This window comes from Heterodontus francisci, chromosome 7 (genome assembly GCF_036365525.1).
Source record: "Heterodontus francisci isolate sHetFra1 chromosome 7, sHetFra1.hap1, whole genome shotgun sequence".
Classification (NCBI taxonomy): Eukaryota; Metazoa; Chordata; class Chondrichthyes; order Heterodontiformes; family Heterodontidae; genus Heterodontus; species Heterodontus francisci.
The window spans coordinates 37,765,739-37,783,038 of NC_090377.1; the positions used below are offsets into that span (position 1 = coordinate 37,765,739).

Genomic DNA, 17,300 nt, shown 5'->3' on the forward strand with positions numbered 1-17,300 from the left:
TCTCTTTGTCCCTCTGTCTCTCTCTGTGTCCCTGTCTCTCTCTCTCTGTCCCTCTGTCTCTCTCTCTCTCTGTCCCGCTATCTCTCTCTCTCTCTCTCTCTCTCTCTCTCTCCCTTTCTCTGTTCCCCCCTCTCTCTCTCTCTGTCTCCCTCTCTGACAGTTCCAGAGCATGGCATCTCTCAGTAGAGCAGTTTTGTGACTGGTCAGTTTTTAAAAGAAATCGCAGCTGTCATTTCCACAGCTGACAGGTGCTTGAGCAGAAACAGCACTTCCAATTCGGACAAGTTTGGGTTTTCGGTGGGCTTTGAAAGAAAAATTGGAACCCACTGGAAAAGGCCGAACTTGTCCAAGTTGGAAGCGCTGTTTCTGTTCAAGCACCTGTCAGCTGTGAAAGTGACAGCTGCAAGTTTTTAAAGTTGGACTGGTTTGGAAGAAGTCAACAGGAAATTTCTCATCCCTGAAATTACTAGTCACAGACACCAAATCTTTTACCACGGACACTGGTGTGTATGATCCTTGGGGGTAAAGACATGCAACTCTGTCTGTCCCCTGTCTGTTAAGTCCTGCTGCCTCCAGCTTGTCCTGCAAAAGAGACCAAAGTGTATCAGTGAGTGTAGTGCAATCTGTTTAGGTGATGCAGTTGTCATGATTGAATGGCTGGCAGTATATGCAGCAGTGCCGAGTGCGAGGTGAAGCTATGATTGTTATGTATGAGTTGTGATTGATAGAGACTTTTCGTAGGTGAGTGCATTGAGCAGCGTTTGAGGCTAGTGGTACAGTTGATGAGATATGGCATTTGAAGATACATTCATTGACCTTGACCACTTGTTTGAGGTCACGGAACTTTTTGCAGAACTGCATCCAGGTCCTTGGGACTTGACCACCTTGGCTATCTGGTCCTACTGCCTTTGCAAAGCTTGTCTGGTGGGCTTCCTGTCCCCCTGTGGATAAATGAAATTTCTCATCCTTTCCACCTCCTGCATGAAGGTCTCCAATGCAGCATCGCAAAATCTTGGCGCCTGCTTTCTGCTATTTTTGAGTGTTTCCCATGTCAAAATCAATTTTAACATGACTTAGCACCAGCTTCAGCCACAATGCACCTCCATTTTAAGAGGTTGGCTTCAAGTACTGCAGGCTAGCTTTAACTCATACAAAAGCAAAATACTGCGCCTGCTGGAAATCTGACTTTTCCCAGTTCTGATGAAAGGTCACAGACCTGAAACATTAACTCTGTTTCTCTCTACATAGATGCTGCCAGACCTGCTCAGTATTTCCAGCATCTTGTAGCTTTAACTCATGCTAGCCTGTCTCGACTTTGCACTCCCTGGTCAGGCATGCAGTCACTCAACAATGCTGCCTGCACACTGCAACATTTAAATTAGCAGTTAGCATGAACTTTTCATGCTGCCTACATAAAAAGCAGTAGACTTGGGGTAATCCCCCATCACGATGGCCATGCCCATTTTCGGGCCCTGTCCAATTTTGCCCCCGATATTGTTTACTAAAAATTTTTTTCATGAGTTCGATGCAAAACATTTATTTCTCTGATTCTCTCTCAGATTAAAAGATGGATTATGTTCACTAAGACCTCCAAAACTAGATATTTGTCCTGTTTTTGCCTTATAGCTAAGTAGTGATGTACGTGGCCTTTCAAATCTGTCAGCTTCAACAAGCACAGGCAGAAGTAATAAATCGAATTACATGTGTCCAGGCAGTAGACCTTATCTGAGCACAAAAGTAATTTAACATTTCACTCTTCGGTTCCGGTTGTCTTTAATTATGTGCCCTCTCTGTGTGATTGTAGAAAATTATGTCATCTGAAAAAGGTATTTGATAAAATTCCAAATGGTTGTTACTCTTAAATCAATTGACTGCTTGTGTTCACAGATGAGTGCTCTCTGAATAATGGAGGATGCAGTCACCACTGCACTTTTGTAACTGGGGAAGGCATCGTCTGCTCTTGCCCTCCAGGAATGCACGTAAACTCAGACAAGAAAACCTGCATTGTCCTTGATTACTGCAGAAAACACCTCAAGTGCAGCCAAGTATGTGAGCAACACAAGAAGACAATTAAGTGCTCATGTTATGAAGGCTGGTTGCTTGCGCCCAATGGTGATAGTTGCATTAGTTTAGGTAGGTCATTGTTATGCTTAAGTGCATATCTTTTTCTTTCAACATTTATTTGAATTTACATATTAATCTCAGACATGTGTTTTCTTTGACAGATCCTTTTGAGCCATACATAATTTTTTCCATTCGGCATGAGATTCGAAGACTGGATCTTCACAAGCAAGACTACAACTTATTAGTCCCTGGCTTGAGGAACACTATAGCAATTGATTTCCATTTCAATCAGAGTTCTCTCTATTGGACTGATGTTGTGGAAGATAAAATTTACAAAGGAAAGCTCTCGGAAGTGGGAGGTATAATATTTTATTGAGCTAACTTTTTTTTTTCCAGTTACTACCCTTGCCCTTTAAAGGACACATATCTAAGATATTCCAAAAGGTTTCCTTTGGGCACTATCTGTTAGCAACACTAAATATATTGTAAAGTTTTCCTGTAATTGCTGGTTTTAATGAAATAATACACCCGTTGGAATGCTTTAATGATTCTGCAAGAGAAGGTGACCAGAGGAAATTTCCCTCCTATTATTTCAAAATAGAAATGTGACCTTATTAGAATGTTTATCTATGGAAGACCTCTCCAAATCCATATATAAGATTCATAACATTTACAAAGTGGGATCAGTCCATTTCAATTTACTTTGATTTTGGATGGAAGCAGAGCTTGAGTCCTCAAGCTTGACGAATGCATCTGTACAAATAATTGTTCACTATGGTGTAGAATAAATATACTAGAAGACAAGGGTCAAAGGTTAGGATCTAAAACAACAGCAAAATACTGGAAACCTGAAATCAAAACAGAAAATGATGGAAATGCTCAGCAGGTCAGGTAGCATCTGTGGAGAGAAAAACAGAGTTAACGCTTCAGGTTGATGTTCTCATGAAAGATCTTCGACTTGAAACATTAACTCTGGCTGGAACTTTACATTGGGCAGGAGGCCCTGCCCACTGGCCAAATAGTCAGGGGTGAGCCCACCTCCACCAGGCCGAGGTAGCCATAGCAGGATTTTACATGCCCCAGGCCCTTAATTGGCCTTGGACGGGACTGCCATCCCTCTGAGGCAGGAAGCCACACCTCCAAGAGCTGCCAGCCAATCAGCGGGCGAGCAGCTCAATCCCAGCAGCACCACTTGGAGCGGTGGCCATTGCTGGGACTGCACCAAGCCACAGCAGCAAGAGGGACACTGGTCCGGAAACAAGGTATTTGTCTGGGGACAATCAGCCGGGCCCTAGCAAGGCGGCATTGGGGTGGCGGGGGGTTCGGTTGGTCTGGGGGCAGGCGTAATGCAGTGCAGTGGAGGCAGTTGGATCATGGAGGTGCCCTCCATAGGGCACAGGGTGACAATCAAGAGGCCCCCCCCCCCCCCCTCCAGCCTGCAAGGAGGCCACTAGGTTTTACTGGGCGGCCTCCAGGGAGACTTCAGCTGGCCGCTGATAAAATACCAGCGGCGGTGGGAGGAGGCCCATAAAATGACAGTTCATTGGCCACATAAGGGCCTTGATTGGCCTGGGACAGGTGGACTGTTTCTCATTGCCACAGCCCCTCATAAAATTGCAACGGGGGCATGAAGGCGACAGGAACGGCACCGCTCACACCCCCACTCAATTTTACAACCCACCCCACCCCCACCAGAAGCTTACTCCTGCGGGGGGGAGGGGGGGCGCAAAATTCCAGCCTCCGTTTCTCCACAAATGCTACAAGACCTGCTGAGTATTTCCAGCATTTTCTGTTTTTATTTCAAAGATTATGATGTTAGGAGTAAGAAAGGCGGTTAGAACCTTTTTCTTTTACCCAAAAGGTAAGAGAATTGTGGGATAAATTACTAGGAATGACCAAAAAGTAAAAAGTATAAATAGGTTCAAGAGACAACTGGATGAAAAAGGGACATGATGAGGATGACTGGAGATTGAGATGCAAATAAAAGAATTTGATGAACTTAGCACACTTTTGTTAGACCACACCAATTCTTATATTTTAACTAAGATGCAAGTTCAAGATGAGGATGAGAATGCCAATCTGTGCTGTCTGAAATCAAATTAGTCAATGTTGAGTGCATATTTTCTATTCAGATAATACTGACTGATGAATTATTCTGTGGTGACATTTCTTCAAGTCATGGTGAGATTTTATCCCACTTAAATCAAAGTCTTTGCTTTCAAAAAGATTTTATGCTCACTTTCCACCTCACCAACCCATTTGTATAATTGATTGAAAAGTGCAAGTCTTTTTGAAAGTTCAGCCAAATAAATTCAAACTTCAAGAGGTTGCCTCTTGTTGCAAGCAAAATCTTGCAAATCAGAAACTGCATAAGGCAACTCTGAAGTTATTTAATATGCTGCAGTCCTTACAGCAGTTGTAGCTTCAAAAATGTGACCTGTGAACTTAGCTACAAATGTAATATCAGGTTTTCCCACTTCAATCATAATTTTTTGCAGTTTTTTTGAAATTTTTAATATATTATGCAGCATCAGGACATCAAGAACTTAATTTTCCCATGTCCTTGTCAAACTTCTCCATTAGAATATACCTTTTCCCCCTTATTTTGCTCTGCTTTTCATGCATATTTTCCAATGGATGCACAGGTATGAACAAACTAGGCATTATTATCAAAATATTGAAACTGAAATTGTATGATACTATGTTGACTGATTGGGAAAGGCAAGGGATGAGGTGATTAGCCTATTTTTGTTTTTCATGGGATGTGGGTGTTGCTGGCAAGGCCAGCATTTGTTGCCTATCCATAATTGCCCTTGACAACTGAGTGGCTTGCTAGGCCATTTCAGAGGGCAGTTAAGAGTCAACCATATTGCTGTGGGTCTGGAGTTACATGTAGGCCAGACCAGATAAGGACAGCAGATTTCCTTTTCTAAAGGACATTAGTGAACATTAGTTTTTTAGGGCATTAGTTTGTTTTACAACGATCAATGATAATTTCATATCACCATTACTGAGGCTAGCTTTCAACTCCAGATTTGTTATTAATTAATTGAATTTATTTATTAATTGAATTTAAATTCCGCCAGCTGCCATGGTGGGATTTGAACCTGTGTTCCCAGGGCATTAGCATGGGCCTCTGTATTGCTAGTACAGTAACATTAATACTACACCACCATCTCCCCTTTTACTATAACCTTGCCTCTGATTAAATGCATAGACTCCATTGGATGTCCGTGCAGATAGCTGGGTTAAGATTGCGAGTGAATGATGCAGAGAATGAAATGAGTAGAAACATCATTCTGGTGTCTTTCAGTGCACCAACATGCTGAGCTACCAGGCTGTAAATTCTAAGGGTGTTAAAATTATATTTATTTTCCTTTTTTTTTAAGCTTAAATGCTTTTCCAACCAGAGAAAAGCAGCTGCACTGAGTATTGCTTCACATCTTCTAAATGCCAAAATGAAAACAGAAGAATCAATCATTTTCAAATCAGTTTACTTTCCCATTCATTGTGGATTTGTTGGATAACTTTTTGCTGCACTGGCAAAATACTGCAAATGAAAGTTTTTGAATCCAACAAATATATAGAATATCAAACAGTTTAACTGCGTAAAATTGTGTAACCTATTTATGATTCAGTTTATTGGGTTATTTTTCCAGATAAGTCAGTAGATTTTTTACAAGACGAATGTGATTATGTCAATTATTACTGGAGAAGGAATTAAATATATCTAACCTTGATGTTTATGGAAATGACGTGGTTGTTTTTTCAGCTGTGAGCAGTGTGGAAGTTATTGTACAGCATGGTCTAGACACTCCCGAAGGGTTGGCTGTGGACTGGATTGCGGGAAACATTTACTGGATAGACAGCAAAATGGAACAGATTGAAGTAGCAAAACTGGATGGCAACATGAGGACTACCTTAATTGCAGGTGCCATGGTGTATCCACGGGCCATAGCTTTGGATCCCCGATTTGGGTTAGTTTGCAAATCTCATCTTATAGAAAACTGAAAATAAAGTATTTTATTACTTTGCTTGTAAAACAAAGAGAACAAGGGAATGTTGCTGCCAGAAATGTTTCTATTTTTTCATTAATAAGACAAAAAGCATAGCAGCATTTTTTATGAGACATGGAAGATATGCTACGAGGGAAAAGAATGTTTACTAAATATAATAAGGTAAGAAACTAACTGGGGTAGAAAAGCAAAGCAAACTGGGATTGCAGATGCATAAATTGCGAAAAATAGCAGCACAAGTTAATGAAGCCATAAGGAATGCAAATAAAATACTGGTTTTAATTTCTTGATGCATACAAGGTGAAGAGAATAGAAGGCAATCGGGGCAAGGTAATTTGATTGGGAGGAAACCTGTGAGGAATATGACCCTTTGGGCCAAATAACCTATTCTGTGGTATAGATTTTAGGTAATTATAGTTAAAATGCAAACAAGACATAATTCATATTGGAAACTAGTTTAACTAGACATCAATAATATGGATAAGGAAGTTTAAATAATACTTCGATGCAGTTATGGCTATGATTATTTATATAATACATATTCTTCACAAAAGTGCGAGATTCAGATATTGTAGTTAAGGAAGAGGGGTGTGAAGTATTGGATGTGATAAACATAGGGAGAGAGGGAAATATTAATGGGATTAGCATCCTTGAAAGTTGATAAATCACCAGGACTGAATGAAATGCACCGCAGGCTGCTAAAAGAAGCCAGAGAGGGAATAGGGGAAGATCTGACCATAATTTTCCAATCTTCACTGGATACAGGTGCGGTGCCAGAGGATTGGAGGACTGCTAACGTTGTACCTCTGTTTAAAAAGGGAGACTGAATAATTACAGGCCAGACCGTCTAACCTCAGTAGTGGGCAGGACAAGCGATCAATTTGAAGGGCACAGATTAATCAGCATGTATTTGTTAAAAGAAGATCTTGTCTGACTAACTTGATTGAATTTTTTGAAGAAATAACAAGTAAGATTGATGAGGGTAGTGCAGTTGATGTGGTCTACATGGATTTTAGCAAGGCTTTTGAAAAGATCCCACATGGCAGACTGGTTAAAAAAAAAGCCATGGGATCCAGGGAAATATAGCAAGGTGGATACAAAATTGGTTGACTGGCAGGATAAGGATAAGACCAGTCCTCGGGTGAAGGTGCTAAATTGGGGGAAGGCTAATTATAACAATATTAGGCAGGAACTGAAGAATTTAGATTGGGGGCGGCTGTTTGAGGGTAAATCAACATCTGACATGTGGGAGTTTTTCAAACGTCAGTTGATTAGAATCCAGGACCAGCATGTTCCTGTGAGGAAGAAGGATAAGTTTGGCAAGTTTCAGGAAGCTTGGATAACGCGGGATATTGTCAGCCTCATCAAAAAGAAAAAGGAAGCATTCGAAAGGGCTGGAAGGTAGGAACAGACAAATCCCTTGAGGAATATAAAGACAGTAGGAAGGAACTTAAGCAAGGAGTCAGGAGGGCTAAAAGGGGTTATGAGAAGTCATTGGCAAACAGGATTAAGGAAAATCCCAAGGCTTTTTATATGTATATAAAGAGCAAGAGGATAACCAGGGAAAGTGTTGGCCCACTCAAGGACAGAGAAGGGAATCTATGTGTGGAGCCAAAGGAAATGGGTGAGGTACTAAATGAGTACTTTGCATCAGTATTCACCAAGGAGAAGGACTTGGTGGATGATGAGCCCAGGGAAGGGAGTGTAGATAGTCTCAGTCATCTCATTATCAAAAAGGAGGAGGTGTTGGGTGTCTTGCAAAGCATTAAGGTAGATAAGTCCCCAGGGCCTGATGGGATCTACCCCAGAATACTGAGGGAGGCAAGGGAAGAAATTGCTGGGGCCTTGACAGAAATCTTTGCATCCTCATTGGCTACAGATGAGGTCCCAAAGGACTGGAGAATAGCCAATGTTGTTCCTTTGTTTAAGAAGGGTAGCAAGGATAATCCAGGAAATTATCAGCCGGTGAGCCTTACGTCAGTGGTAGGGAAATTATTAGAGAGGATTCTTCGGGACAGGATTTACTCCCATTTGGAAACAAATGGACTTATTAGTGAGAGGCAGCATGATTTTGTGAAGGGGAGGTCATGTCTCACTAATTTGATTGAGTTTTTTGAGGAAGTGATGAAGACGATTGATGAAGGAAGGGCAGTGGATGTTATCTATATGGACTTCAGTAAAGCCTTTGACAAGGTCCCTCATGGCAGACTGATACAAAAGGTGAAGTCACATGGGATCAGAGGGGAGCTGGCAAGATGGATACAGAACTGGCTCGGTCATAGAAGACAGAGGGTAGCAGTGGAAGGGTGCTTTTCTGAATGGAGGGATGTGACTAGTGATGTTCTGCAGGGATCAGTGCTGGGACCTTTGCTGTTTGTAGTATATATAAATGATTTGGAGGAAAATGTAGCTGGTCTGATTAGTAAGTTTGCGGACGACACAAAGGTTGGTGGAGTTGTGGACAGTGATGAGGATTGTCAGAGGATACAGCAGGATATAGATCGGTTGGAGACTTGGGCGGAGAAATGGCAGATGGAGTTTAATTCGGACAAATGTGAGGTAATACATTTTGGAAGGTCTAATGCAGGTGGGAAGTAGACAGTAAATGGCAGAACCCTTAAGAGTATTGACAGGCAGAGAGATCTGGGCGTACAGGTCCACAGGTCACTAAAAGTGGCAACGCAGGTGGATAAGGTAGTCAAGAAGGTATACAGCATGCTTGCATTCATCAGTTGGGGCATAGAGTATAAAAATAGGCAAGTCATGCTGCAGCTGTACAGAACTTTAGTTAGGCCACACTTAGAATATTGCGTGCAATTCTGGTCGCCACACTACCAGAAGGACGTGGAGGCTTTGGAGAGGGTACAGAAGTTGTTTACCAGGATGTTGCCTGGTCTGGAGGGCATTAGCGATGAGGAGAGGTTGGATAAACTCGGATTGTTTTCACTGGAACGACGGAGGTTGAGGGGCGACATGATAGAGGTTTACAAAGTTATAAGTGGCATGGACAGAGTGGATAGTCAGAAGCTTTTTCCCAGGGTGGAAGAGTCAGTTACTAGGGTACATAGGTTTAAGGTGCGAGGGGCAAAGTTTAGAGGGGATGTTCGAGGCAAGTTCTTTACACAGAGGGTGGTGAGTGCCTGGAACTTGTTGCCGGGGGAGGTGATGGAAGCAGGTACCATCGAGATGTTTAAGAGGCATCTTGACAAATACATGAATAGGATGGGAATAGAGGGATCCGGACCCCGGAAGTGCAGAAGGTTTTAGTTTAGGCAGGCATCAAGATCGGCGCAGGCTTGGAGGGCCGAATGGCCTGTTCCTGTGCTGTACTGTTCTTTGTTCTTTGTTTGTTCTTTGAAGTAAAGGGTAATTGTTGACGGGTAATAGCGACTGGAGGGCTGTTTCCAGTGTCTTTATAACTGGAGGGCTGTTTCCAGTGGCATTTTGCAGTGCTGAGTACTGGGTCCCCTGCTTTTTGTGTGTATATTAATGATTTGGATGTAAATATAGGGGCATGATCAAGAAGTTTGCAGATGACACAAAGATTGGCCATGTGGTAAATAGCAAGGAGGATAGCTGTCGGCTGCAGGAAGATATTGATGGATTGGTCAGGTGGGCATAAAAGTGGCAAATGGAATATAACCCAGAGAAGTGTGAGGTGATGTATTTGGGGAGGTCAAACAAGGCAAAGGAATACACAATTAATGGGTGAATACTGAGATGTGTCGAGGAAGTGAGGGACCTTGGAATGAATGTCCACAGATTCCTGAAGGTAGCAGGACAGATCGATATGGTGGTTAAGAAAGCATATGGAATCCTTTCATTTATGAGCCGAGGTATGGAATATAAGAGAGGGAGGTTATGTTGGAATTGTTTAAATCATTAGTTAGGCCACAACTTGAATACTGTGTGCAGTTCTGGTTACCTCATTACAGAAAGGATGTAACTAGAGAGGGTACAGAGGAGATTTATGAGGATGTTGCCAGAACCGAAAATTGCAGCTATGAGGAAAGATTGGATAGGCAGGGGTTGGTCTCCTTAGAACAGAGAAGGCTGAGGGGAGATTTGATTGAAATGTACAAAATTGTGAGGCGCCTGGATAGAGTGGATGTGAAGGGCCTATTTACCTTATCAGAGAGGTAAGTGATGAGTGCGCATATATTTAAAGTAATTGATGGAAAGATTAGAGGGAGATGAGGAAATATTTTTTCACCCAGAGGGTGGTGGGGGTCTGGAACTCACTGCCTGAAAGGGTAGTAGAGGTAGAAATACTCAACTTATTTAAAAGGTGTCTGGAAATGCACCTTTGGCGCCCTAACCTGCAGGGCTGCAGACCAAATGCTGGTAGGTGGGATTAGACTAGGTAGCTCATTTTCCGGCCAATGCAAACACGATGGTCCAGTGGCCCCTTTCTGTGCCATAAACTTTCTATGATTCTATAATTATTCATCTCCAGTGCTGTTGTGGATGCACAGTTTGGAGCATGGTTGCGATATTTAGTTGCTAACTCTGGCCTGTTCCTTGAAGTCCACAGCCCAGGTATTTCCAGTTTGGGGGTGGGGTGTGCCGGGGGTTGGTGATAGGTGGCAGATGGATGTCTATTTAGCTCCTGTGATCAATCATAGTCTAATTGTTTTTGGTGAGGGAACTTTTGCAGGTTTCCAGGTGCTTATAAATTTCCAGTTCTATCTCCAAAAAAAAAGCATTCCTTTTCTTTTCTTTACAAACAGTATGTGTACATCTCTTTTAATACTTTGAAATATGACATCTGGATTGACAGATGCTCTAAAATGTATATTTGGCGTATATTATATATAATACACACATATATGCACATTAGTTGATCTTCCATTGCACACAGAAGATCACGATCAAACACACTTATTAGGTCAAACAGAGTTAGAAAGTAGAATATATTTGGAATGAGGCAAGAGGGGAAGGGGTGAGGGGAAGAGCACAGGAGGAAGGGACAGAGCATCAGAAGGGGAGGAGGAAAAAGGAAAAAGACAGAGGAGGGAAGATGGGGAGAGGAGGGTGGAAGGGGTGAGAAAAGGAGGAGATGGAGGAGTGAGAGAAATGGTGGAGGTGAATGGGCATAAGGAATCAAATGCTGAGGAAGTATTTCAATCAAAGGTGTTTATCTTCCCTGAACATTGCACAGTGAAGTGCTTATGGGAAGAGAGAGGACCTTATTTGTCAGGGGAGGGCAAGACAGAAGAGCTGGCTTTATTGCTGAATGCGACGGAAAGAAAGAAATAGTTACACATGATTCGGTGTTTGGTGCACCTAGAGATGGCAGTGACAACTTTGCAGCAAGCATATTTTTCTCCTGCTGACATTCCTACCACCACGAGCAGACAGATAAGAATCTATTTTGCTGGCTCTGCATCATCTCCCAGGTCCAGCTAAGAACGTATTTTTATTATTGATTATTTACGAAGGATTTTCTTTCGTTCTACAGCAGAATTTTAAATTAAATTTGAATTGGGTTGCTGTCACCATTGTGTTGTAGATTAGAAGTCTGTGATCAGTGTTCAGTTGGAGAAGCTGGCAGGTGACAAAAAGGAATATGCATGAAATGTGTTAAATTAACCTCTGTAAATGTCGGAATAGCAAAACAGGCTGCAATGAATATTGAGGGTTTGTCACAAAAAATTTCCTGTGTGGGTAAAATATTTCAATTATCGGTTTGAATTAATTAACGATCTAAAATGTTAACGTTAAATTATAAATTTGTAGAATCTATTTGTGATCAAGTTTATTGGATTGTTTTTTCCACTTCAGGAGATAGTGTATAATATGGCCAGGATTGTGTCCATTATTAATGAATTTGCTTGGCTAAAGGTTATAAGGGGAATGCTCCACTGCTTCACTTGGGTGGTAAACTTGTTCTAAAATGGGCGGCAATCTGTTCTGTCAGGTTACTGTCTGAATGACGAAGTTTAAAACTACCTTTTGTGCAAACCATGAAATTTGTCTAAATGACCTGCATTTGTGTTTTTCCAGCTGTAAGCAGCGTGAATGTAATTCTGTTGCATGATTAAATAGCTCACGATTTGAATTACAATTTTCCATAAGAATGCATAGCTGCACTTTTGAAAATTAACACCTTTGGGTGAATTTCTGCTCTGATCAAGATGAAGGATGTGGATGCTGGGAAATGGCGCAATTCACTTGGAATCCACTTCCTTGAATTGATTTCATATGTAATTTGGATCAGGGCAGGATTGGACTTGGCAATAGGGCCTCAAATGAACAAATAACCAGCTAACATTCACGGACAAGAATCACACACCAATAAATGCATATTTGGATAAGGAGAACGTGGAAAAAGTGACGCAGGAAATTGGTGAATGACAGCAAAATTCATTTCATGAACTACTCGAACAATCAACAGAGAGAGAATTTTTTCCATTATTCAGAGTTTGACTGAACCTCGCTCATTGAAAGACAGCGGCCCCTACTCAGGCTCACTTTCACAAATTTACAATATTTGATCCTTAAAATTCATTAGAAAGTATTTGTGTCAGCACTAACACCCATTCACTCAATTCATTGACTGTTTCTCAGACTTTGTTTATTGCTGGTGTGATAAATGGTAATCCTGCTGCTGTATGAAATTGATAACCCATTGGGCTGGATTTAGTTGAGCTGCCGGCGTCGGGCTCCATGGCGGGGGAGGCGGGGGGGGGGGGGGGGGGGGTGCGGAAGATCGAACCGGCAGCGGCCCGCCACAGAGCCTGATGCCGGGAGTACCAGGCCCAATCTTCCTGGCGGTGGCAAGGCTCCATGGCGGCCTTCCCGCCGCTCGGCAACAGGACCCAACTTTATATATTTAAATGAAGGTAATACATACATTTAAATAATATTCACAGCTATCTTACTGACTGCCCAGGATCTTTCCGTGTGGCTGCTGCCACTCGCGCCCTCACGGGAAGAAAGCTGGTGCCGCCAAGGTGGGGAAGGGGAGAACTTAGGATTTTTAGTGTAATTGGGGGGCGGGGCGGAGTGGGGGGGCGAATCTGGATTAATAGTGTAACATGTGGGGGGGGATGGGGTGACTTCTGCACTTTGTACATTTTGGAGTGGGGGGGAGGTCAAATCAGCAATGTAAGTCTTTTTGGGGGGAGAGAGCAACTATGCAATATAAGTGTATTTTTGGTGGGAGAAAGGGGAGACATTTTATTTGCAGTCTACTTTGTGGGGGGGGGGGGATATGAGTTTAAATATTCAAATTTAGAGCTAGGTCTGGCAGCCCTTTAAAAAGGGCAGCAGCGCCTGCGCAGAAGCAACTGACGCCTTTGCCGGCATCGCAGAGCCAGCTCCCACCACGTGATTGGGGGGGGGGGGGGGCTGGTGGGAGGGCAGCCCGACTGGCATATTATCATGAGTCGCTGCGCACTCGATCGCGGCAGCATGGCAGCATGCTGCTCCCAGCCGTGGGAACATTAAATGCAGCTCATTTTCTGGTATGCAACACATTTGAAATAATAATTTCATGTCCACCGAGCATAATTAATTCATTCGACATGAACTATTTTCATTGATAGTAGGTAGATCACCCAGGTAAGAACGACTGACTATTTTTTCCTAAATTTGAAAGGTTATTTTTAGCGCCAGATCTGGTGATCTCCCTACTAATGACTAGAACCTGGTCCATATTTATGACAAGAGGAGTCGGTATGACAGATACAAAGAAATTTTGGTATCTGTCACATAGATCAGGCTATACCAAAGGCACTTTGCAACTATTTAAATCTTTTTGAAGTACGGTTTCTGGTGTTTTTTCGGCAAATATGACAGCCCAACCTACGTAAAGGTCCCACAAACAGCAAAGAGATAAATGATTAGTTTTGGTTGAGGGGTAAATATGGCCAAGAACACTATTTAAGACTCTGCTGCACACAGGAATCTTTTACATTCACACTAGGCTTTGATTTAATCCACACCCAAAAGATAACACTTCTGACAATGTAGCACTCTTTCAATCATGCATTCAAGTGTCAACCTAGATTATGTGCTGAACACCTGGAGTGGGGCATGAACCCACAACTTTCTGAGACAGAAGTAGGAGTGTTACCAGTGAACCGAGCTGGCACTCAATGATCTAGCTCCCTTTATTTTGCCATTTAGTACTGATATGGAAAGAGGGGAAAAAATGGAAGCTACACCTGCTGTGACTATACTCCTGTTTTTTTCCATAATCTGGTCGACCATTAATTATGGTAGTTCTCTCGGATATGCATTTGAAAGATGAAAAAAAATGAATGGATCTTACAAAAAAAAATGCCTTTAATACCAGGTATAATCAACAAAGTTTTGCTCCTCGCTTTGCTTAAATTGTGTTTTCATCCTATTCTGTGCCTGCAACGATACTGTGTGACATCCTGAACATGACACTTAAAATGTGTGGACCAGTACTCTTTTGGTGCCTGTTGTTAGTGCCATATACAGTTACTGGGAGGCACGCAGTTTTCTTCCTTTCACCTATGCTAAAGAACAGCCACAGGAACTTGGAAGACGCCAGATTCTGGGGCAGGATGTCATTTCCATGTTTTCCTTTCTCTAGTCTGCTACATGGACTCCCCTTGCAGTAATTATGATTAAGAGCCCTGTTGATTGCAGGACAGAATTCACGACATCCACACCAAAAAAAGGCAGTCATAATGACCAAAAATGCATACACTTTCCCAGTTGAGTGGTCTGCCTACCCACTGCCAATGAAACAATTCATTTTTAAACCTACCTCCCTTACTTTACTGATGTGCATGTTTAATGATAGCCTATAAGGGAGTATCAAGACCTGGTCATGGATAAATAAGTTCAGCAAGGGAATTGGTGCAAGAATAAAGAAAAAAAACAAAAATGTTTTGAACAAAAATTAAGTGAATGGATTTTTTTTTTTGATTAGTGCTGCGACCACTAAAACTTTTTTCCCACATGTGTCAGGTGATTGTGCTCACTTGGAGCCCAGTGCTTTATCAAAGTATACAACTTTTTTTTTTCTTTCTGTTGGCCTCATGTTCCAATAAGAAACTCCCACTAGATCATGCAACAGTCTGGATGGAGTCAACTTAAATATTTTACAAAGTCTGAGAAGACTGTTGCAAATTATTAAAGCCTCCTCTAAATTTATAACCTGAGTCTTTATGTGGAGAACTCCTAATATACAAGGTCTGTCCATTTCAATAGACAGTGAGTATAAACATGGGATTGGAGTATGTCATTTCACACCTTGAGCTGGTTCTGCCATTCAATGAGATCATGGCTGATCTGCGACCTAACTCCATATACCTGCCTTTTCCCCATATCCCTTAATAGGGGATTTAGCAACAAGAAACTGTCCTGGCAGAATATAAAGCCAAGCCAAAAGAAAAAAAAATGTTTTTTTGTATATTTTAAAAGGCAATGTTTATAATTCTGGAAAGACCTGACTAGTCCTTATTGAGTCATTGCCATCGATATCATTTATATAGAACAATACATTCAAGTCTTCAGAAGAAGGAATTTTCCTCCACACAAGATCAGATGGCAGGTTGTTCAAACTTGTCCATCTTAGAGTGAAGACCAAAGTATGGAAAGTCCTCATCAGGGAACTCCTCTTTGCTGATGATGCTGCATTAACATCCCACACAGAAGAGTGTCTGCAGAGGCTCATCAACAGGATTGCGGCTGCCTGCAATGAATTTGGCCTAACCATCAGCCTCAAGAAAAGGAACATCATGGGACAGGATGTCAGAAATGCTCCATCCATCAATATCAGCGACCACGCTCTGGAAGTGGTTCAAGAGTTCACCTACCTAGGTTCAACTATCACCAGCAACCTGTCTCTCGATGCAGAAATCAACAAGCGCATGGGAAAGGCGTCCGCTGCTGTGTCCAGACTGGCCAATGGGCTGTGGGAAAATGGCGCATTGACACAGAACACCAAAGTCCGAGTGTTTCAAGCCAGTGTCCTCAGTACCTTGCTCCATGGCAGCGAGGCCTGGACAACGTATGTCAGCCAAGAGTGACATCTCAACTCATTCCATCTTCGCTGCCTCCGGAGAATCCTTGGCAGGACCGTATCTCCAATACAGAAGTCCTCGAGGTGGCCAACATCCCCAGCATATACACCCTACTGAGCCAGCGGTGCTTGAGATGGCTTAGCCATGTGAGCTGCATGGAAGATGGCAGGATCCCCAAGGACGCATTGTAGAGCGAGCTCGTCACTGCTATCAGAACCACCGGCCATCCATGTCTCCGCTTTAAAGACGTCTGCAAACGCGACATGAAGTCCTGTGTCATTGACCACAAGTTGTGGGAGTCAGTTGCCAGTGATCGCCAGAGCAGGCGGACAGCCATAAAGGCGAGGCTAAATAGTGGCGAGTCGAAGAGACTTAGCAGTTGGCAGGAAAAAAGACAGAAGTGCAAGGAGAAAGCCAACTGTGTAACAGCCCCGACAACCAATTTTATCTGCAGCACTTGTGGAAGAGTCTGTCACTCTAGAATTGGCCTTTATAGCCACTCCAGGCACTGCTCCACAAACCACTGACCACCTCTAGGCGCTTACCCATTGTCTCTGGAGACAAGGAGGCCAAAGAAAGAAGAAGAAAGAACAATGCTGAAAGACCAAGCTATGAAAAAATACTGTCTTTTCTTAAATATAATTCTTCAGAAAATATTTCACAAATTAATTCATCAGTTTAAAAAACAAATTGTTTCATTGCAAGCTTGTCTCACTGGGGACATGGCTTCATGACCTGTACACTATTCAAAACCCAAATACCACCTTATGAATATTACAGGGAGACCTTCCCTAAGGAAAATCTTTTCAGGAAATCTCTGGAAAGCTGAATTGACATTCTAATAGCTTCCCCTCTCTAAACAGCTCTCTTTATATATATATATATATTATAAAAAATGGTTTTTGTGAAATTTCCACAGAGAAACTTTTTTTTAACCATTAGCGTACTGCGGTAGTGTTTACTCATCCAGGCATAGTCTTGATAACAAACCCTTCTTGTCATGACTTGTTAAAAATGCATGAGCCATTGACCTGTTTCACATTTTCCACTACTCCAAGTGAACAATAGGAAATATGAGGAAGAATATAGAAAAAAGTCAAAAATTGGAAAATAATTTTTTAGGGGGAGAAAGGTACAGAAAAGTACAGCAGACAGGCTATTGAAGTCTTCAATAATTCTTATTGTTTAATTAAAACTATTTTAAAATGACTTT

The 17,300-nt window shown here is 42.2% G+C and overlaps 1 protein-coding gene across 4 annotated transcripts in view; it reads left to right on the forward strand.

The window, feature by feature from the left end:
• The window catches only part of LOC137371926 (low-density lipoprotein receptor-related protein 1-like), a 1,827,029-nt gene that overhangs the window by 1,020,117 nt on the left and 789,612 nt on the right, over positions 1 to 17,300 (forward strand). For all 4 annotated transcript variants that reach the window (XM_068035008.1, XM_068035009.1, XM_068035010.1 and 1 more), the window contains exons 23-25: positions 1,888 to 2,133; positions 2,226 to 2,423; positions 5,837 to 6,041. In XM_068035008.1, coding sequence (XP_067891109.1) covers positions 1,888 to 2,133; positions 2,226 to 2,423; positions 5,837 to 6,041 — 649 coding nt within the window. The remainder of the gene's footprint in view (positions 1 to 1,887; positions 2,134 to 2,225; positions 2,424 to 5,836; positions 6,042 to 17,300) is intronic.